This window comes from Grammomys surdaster, unplaced genomic scaffold (assembly GCF_004785775.1).
Source record: "Grammomys surdaster isolate TR1022 unplaced genomic scaffold, NIH_TR_1.0 133, whole genome shotgun sequence".
In the NCBI taxonomy this organism is placed as follows: Eukaryota; Metazoa; Chordata; class Mammalia; order Rodentia; family Muridae; genus Grammomys; species Grammomys surdaster.
The window spans coordinates 15052972-15059274 of record NW_021604591.1 but is presented as its reverse complement, the minus strand read 5'-3'; the positions used below and the strand labels follow the sequence as shown (position 1 = coordinate 15059274).

Sequence of the window (6303 nt, the reverse complement as noted above, 5' to 3'; positions counted from 1 at the left end):
TTCTTTCTTTCTTTCTTTCTTTCTTTCTTTCTTTCTTTCTTTCTTTCTTTCTTTCTCTCTCTCTTTCTTCTCTCTCCTTCTTTCTTTCTTTCCTTCCTTTCTATCTCTTTAATAATTTATTTTATGTGTATAAATCTTTTGCTTGCCTATGAGCTATATTCCCAGCCCCACACCTTTGTGAGACAGCACAAGAATTAAGTCTTTTTTGCAGAAAACTTCTATCTTCACAGAGAGCACGTGCCAGATTGAAGATTTGTACATTAACATATCTTTAGATAACTTCTGCTCCCTCAAAAGTCTAATCCACCCTTACTAGATAGGCTTACTTCAGTTCAGGCAGATAGCAATGTGACCTTAGGCACTGGAAGGCTAGGCATAGGATAGCCTGGGCTTCCTGGGTTTCTTGGTTTCTTGGGTATGACTTACTCTGCTGATACTTTGTGGGTGTAGACATCCAGTGTTCATCATGTGTGGATAAAGCCAGAGTCCAGGCATATTCTCAACATTTTGTTTGATTTGGAGGGAACAGGGTCTTCCTTAACCTGTCCCTGGCTAGCCTGGAACCTACAGTGCAGACCAGCTTAATACACAAAACAGTTCTCTTGCCTCAGCCTCCTGGGTGCTGGGATTAAAAGTGTGTACACCACCATGCCCAGGATGGCTTGTTCCTGAATTCATAAATGATCTTGGTTACACCACCTCATAAAATACTTGTACATCATTGGAAAGCTTGTTCCCCCAGCTGCCCACTCATTTTCCATTTCCAGTCATAAATATTTGGTAAAACCATACATATTTGGTAAGGAGGGGATGGTCCCTCAGGCAGGACGATTGGGCCCTCCTACAATCCTAAACACTCACAAATCCAAGGCAGCTGGATTGTTGAAAGTTCAGGCCAGCTTGGGCTACATTGCCAGGGGTAAAAATGAATTCAACTTCAATGAGCTTTTGATTCACTTGACGAAGGACGGTGGGCGTTCTGACTACAGAGTGCCAGACAGAAAGCCAGGTAGGAAACATGGGGACGATGTTCTTGGTTCTTGGTTGTTGTTGGTTTTTGTTTTGTTTAAATTTTATTTGTTTATTACTTATTTATGTTCTCTCCTCTTCCTCCCTCTCCCCCTCCCCCACCTCTCTCATGTGTTTACAACTTTAGGGAGTCAGTTCTCTCCTTCCACTGTATGGGTCCCAAGGATTGTACATAGATTGTAAGCCTGATGGCACACACCCTGACTCACTAAGCCACCTCACTGCCCATGATTTCCATTTTTGGAAACAACCAAATGCAACATTGGTCTACAGTGGTTGGCATTTTTAGTGAAGAGCAACCAAGGCCATTTTCAATTCATATGACTCTTTCCCTCCTCTAGAAATAGGAGACAATGCCAGCAGACCTATGTGCCCCTGTTTCTATGACACTGAAGATAAATGGAAATAATGACAACATTTCAGAATAATGTTTGCTCAGGGCTGGAGAGATGGCTCAGCAGTTAGGAGCACTGACCACTCTTCCAGAGGACCTGAGTTCAATTCCTAGCAGCTACATGGTGGCTCACAACCATCTGTAATGGGATCTGATGCCTTCTTCTGGTGTCTCTGAAGACAGCTACAGTGTGCTCATATCCATAAAATAAGTAAATCTTTAAAAAAAAATGAGAATGTTTGCTCAAAATGACAACATTCAGTCAGAATCTGCTGTTGCTCAACCGCATAAGCAACTGGCAGAAGTATGTGATTTATCTTCCTGAGAATGGTTTTCCAAAACTTAACAGCTTATATTTAGGCGACAATCAGTATGAGACCAGGTAGTTTCTTTGGTTATCTTTTTGCATAACAGATAAAATAAGCAATGGTGATTGCAATTTGTACATCAAGAATCCATTAAAATTTTTCATACATTACTAAAAAATTTAAACTATTGCTAAGAGTTCTCATATACAAGTTCAAAGCCAGAATAGACTACATGAAATGCAACTCTCAAAAATAAATAAATGAAAGAAAGGAAGGAAGGAAAGAAAATCGATATTAGAATGTGACTTCCAACTCCCCGGGGAAGCACTGTAACAGCTGCAAAAGGACGGTAGGTGGCGCTGCTCCTTTTAAATAAATTTACAATCGACACAGAACATGATCCGCTAAGTAGACCCTTTAATCAAAACAATAAACCACATTCTGCAACTGTGGCCTCTCCTCTCCTTTAGAATAGTTTGGAGGCTTTAAAATTAGACCCAGGAGAAAAATCACAAACTGTATGGTTAAGCAATTTGTTAAAAGATCAGGGAAGTTATTATACTGTGAAGAACAGTTTCTAAAGGGAAGATGGAGTCCACCTCTTCACTCTTCACCTCCATTTAGAATGAAAGAAGATTGAATGTTGAAACCTTCTGAACCCTCACTTACCCACAGCTTTATACGTCAGGTTACGTCACAGAAACGTTGGATATTTAAAGTTCGCATAGGAGAAAAAGATTGTCCTCTAGGTTCTCAATTTTTACTTAGACACTGTCTGTCATCTTAGCTTTAGCTCACACCTTTATACTTAGGAAAAAAATACCCAGTAGGGTGTTATAAAATTATAAGTGCTTGCCAAGCTGGGTCATAGTTTTCAACATTGTTAACATTCCAGGCAAAATCTCGCCTAAAATCAAAGCCATTTGGAAAAATGTGTTTTAAACCTAAAATAAAATTACGGAGTCATAATTTTTTTTCAGACACTTTCAAAAGTCTTCAAGGAAGCAGCTGTTTTACAGTCGCAGTAGTTTCTCTCTGGCACCAGAAAAGAAGACCACTTACTTTTGAAGTGACATATATATTTTAGGCTTTCAAATTTGCTAAATAAACAATTCCGGTTTTAATTTTAAAAATGATTTTATTTATTTACTCACTTAGGGTGTCATGGTGAGGCACTTGTGGAAATCAAGAGAACTTTCCCGAGTCGGATTTCTCCTTCAACTCCAGGGATCAAACTCCTTTAGCCGGTAAGTGTCCTTATCTGTTGAGTCGTCTTATCGATAGACCCGTTCTGGTTTTTGCTTGTTTTTTGTTTTGGTTTTTTTTCCCCAAGAGGTAAAAAGTTTAAAATATAAAACTAACTCTATCATGTACGTAAATAAATGCGGGTGCGGGGATTCTTTAGTAATACTCTAAGCTGTCGGACTGTAATCCGAAAATAGAAAAAAAAAAAAAAGCAAGCAACCAGTAACTTCTCCGATCAAACTGGAACTTTCAGATCTGTTTTTATCAAGACCACCTTTAGGAATATTTTGGATGGTGAAAGAGATAATTTTTTCGCTGTCGTTTTGGCTCGTTGGGTCGTCTATTTCGATAGTTGCTCTCCCGATGCGCAGAGAGCCCCTTTAAAACTCGGAGACACTGAGAACAGATAGACCCCGACTATAAGCCCATTTTGAACCACTTAAATTATTTTAAATTTTCTGCTTTTAAATGTTAATTCTAAAGCCACTTACCTAACTGTCTTTGCAAATTTACCTTTTGAAAAATAACTGCACACCAAAAGTCGGAAAAAACCGGGTGAAATGAACAGTGTTTCCTGAATGTGAACAAACATACACGGTTTAGCTAGAAAGATGAATTACCTCAAAAAGAGACAGTAAAAAAAAAAAAAAAACGAGAGAAGAACCTTTTCACCCTTGGCCCACAGAGTCGGGGAGAAAGGGTGCCTGTCAGGATCATGCATTCATATCTATTATTTTTGATGGCATGGAACCGATCGGTGGAGACCAAACGTGAGTGCTGTGCTGAATGTGAATAATTCGATTGTTAAAAGAAAAACAAAAAACAGTTTTAAACGTTGAGATTTGTTAGAAAGGGCAATGGAGGCTAGGACAAGTAACTAGTCAAGCCACCCAAACAGATTCACCAGCTTTTTAGGGACCAGCTGTCCAGTTGGTGAGGTCTGTCTTCTTGTTTCAATACTTTGCTTTTTAAGAGTAGGTTGATCATACGCGGACTGAGACGAGAGAATGGAGGGAAGGCAGGGAGGATGGATGACCAAACCGTAGGACAAGAGGGTCGGATAAAGGAAGAACGGGTGGACGCTTTTCACCTTGACTCCCGAGCTAGCAGAAAGCAGCAGGGACCGGGCAGGCGGAGCAAAAGAGGCTGCAAGCGGGCCCCGGGCACGTGGGGCGTGGCGAGGGCGTGGACTGTCGAGCCTTGGCCGCCCAGCCTCCGCTAGCCCGCAGGTATAAGAGACGCGATACCCCGCCCTCGGTGAGCTCTTCGGCGCTCCAAGTCGGTAGTCGCAGCGGTGGCCAGGGCGGGCCGTAGGGTTGGTCCGCCAAGGGATGCTCTCTCCGAAGCACCGAGGCCAGCCCCGCTCTCCCAAAGCCGCTGCCGCTCCGCACCAGCCCTCGGCCGCCGACATGGCCCTGTATTGCGGCGACAACTTCGTATACTCACAGCCCGCCGCCGCTGCCTCGCCCGGTGCGCCCTCGACCTCCAGGGCACCCTATGGGCTGTCCGACTACGCCGCACCGCCCGCTGCAGCCGCCAACCCCTACCTGTGGCTCAACGGGCCTGGCGTGGGCGGCCCGGCCTCCGCTGCCAGCTACCTAGGGGCCCCGCCGCCCCCCGGAGCGGCGCCCGGACCCTTCCTGCAGCCGCCAGCATCTCCGGGCACCTTCGCGGGCGCCCAGCGGGGCTTCGCGCAGCCTTCGGCGGCTGCACCGGCCTCGCCCGCCGGCTCGGCAGCCCCTGGTGAGCTGGGTTGGCTGTCGATGGCCAGCCGCGAGGACCTGATGAAGATGGTGCGGCCACCCTACTCGTACTCGGCGCTCATCGCTATGGCCATCCAGAGCGCGCCTGAGCGCAAGCTCACCCTCAGCCACATCTACCAGTTTGTCGCCGATAACTTCCCTTTCTACCAGCGCAGCAAGGCTGGCTGGCAGAACTCCATCCGCCACAACCTATCACTCAACGACTGCTTTAAGAAGGTGCCCCGCGACGAGGACGACCCAGGTGAGGATGGTCGGGCAGGTGCTTTCCGGCCGCGAAACTGCGCACCTACAGGTGCTGAGAGCCGGAGCCCAGTATCCGGTCTGTGCGCGGCGGGGTTGAAAATCTACGTGGGGCCGTCTCATTTCTAGAGGGGGAGAACATGTGGGGATAGAGCCACCCAAACCTGGTCTGATAGGGATGCCGGAAATATCAGATCTTCACCAGGAGGATATGGTCCCTCACACTCTGGGCAGAAGCTAGCTAAACCAAAAAGTTCATACCCTCTATCAGGAGGCCGCTGCAAGGAACAAGTTAGTGGAAGATAGGTCGAACAGGGAAAGGGACTCTCAGAAGCAGGGTGTTATCAAAGATGAAAGAGAACACTGGGCCTCATTTCCTCCTTTGAATTCCTAAGGATCTCACTTAGTGTGGGGCAACTGAGGTTTGGGTAAGTTAAGATGAGCACCCCGAATCGGCTTCCCTCTAGTCTAAATCCTATACCTTGAGTGAAGAAGACTGCAAGGATCTGTGTTCTGAGTTTTCCCTTTACCTGGCAGAGGGAGGTGGAAGTGGAGTGAAGCTTACAAAGAAACAGATTCTTGCTTGAGGCTTCTTGAATGAACTCAGAGCGTCTTTTGTTGTTGTACTGGGGGATGGAACCCAGGGCCTCAGATATGCAAAGGATTAGCTCTACCACTGAATTACATTACTCCTTGTAGAAGTCACTCGGAGCAGTTTTGCAGTGCTGATACTATATAGTGCAAACTACATTTAAAAAGTTAATGTGATTAGGCATACCTTATCATTTAGGAGGCAGAGTCTGGAGGATCGAGAGTTCAAGGTCAGTTTCATAGCCTTTCTCTTAACTCTCACATCCTGTGTATGTTTTACAACACATTTTAATTTGGACACATCTCAAGTATCTTGATAGCCATTTTTGCACAGTGGTGACACTTGTACAGGACGTGCAGTTTTTGAAGATGTAGCTTCCTGACTTAGACTCTAAATCACCCAAGATTATTAGGATTATTGTCATGAGTATTCTTTTGAACTTTAAAAAGTTCAAAACTATTGTATCTGGAGAAGCTTAAAAAAAAAACACCAAATGAAGTGGGAATTTCAGGATACATCAGGACTCAATGGCTTGAACCAAGTATTTGGAGGTAAGGAGTGGAGCTCAAAATACAGCACTTGCCTGGTATATTGAGATCTTGGGTTTACTCCCTTGCACTGGGAGAGGAGGAAGTAAAGATACTGATACCAAGATGGCTCAGTATAGACTTGTCAAGATAGTTACAGACGTTCTCTCTCTCTCTCTCTCTCTCTCTCTCTCTCTCTCTCTCT

General features: G+C 45.0%; 1 protein-coding gene across 1 annotated transcript in view; it reads left to right on the top strand.

Annotated features, from left to right (window-relative positions):
* Positions 1-4382: 4382 nt before the first annotated feature.
* Foxi3 (forkhead box I3) overlaps positions 4383-6303 on the top strand; it is a 4524-nt gene continuing 2603 nt past the window's right edge. The window contains exon 1 of the mRNA XM_028762249.1: positions 4383-4980. Coding sequence (XP_028618082.1) covers positions 4386-4980 — 595 coding nt within the window. The 5' untranslated portion in view covers positions 4383-4385. The remainder of the gene's footprint in view (positions 4981-6303) is intronic.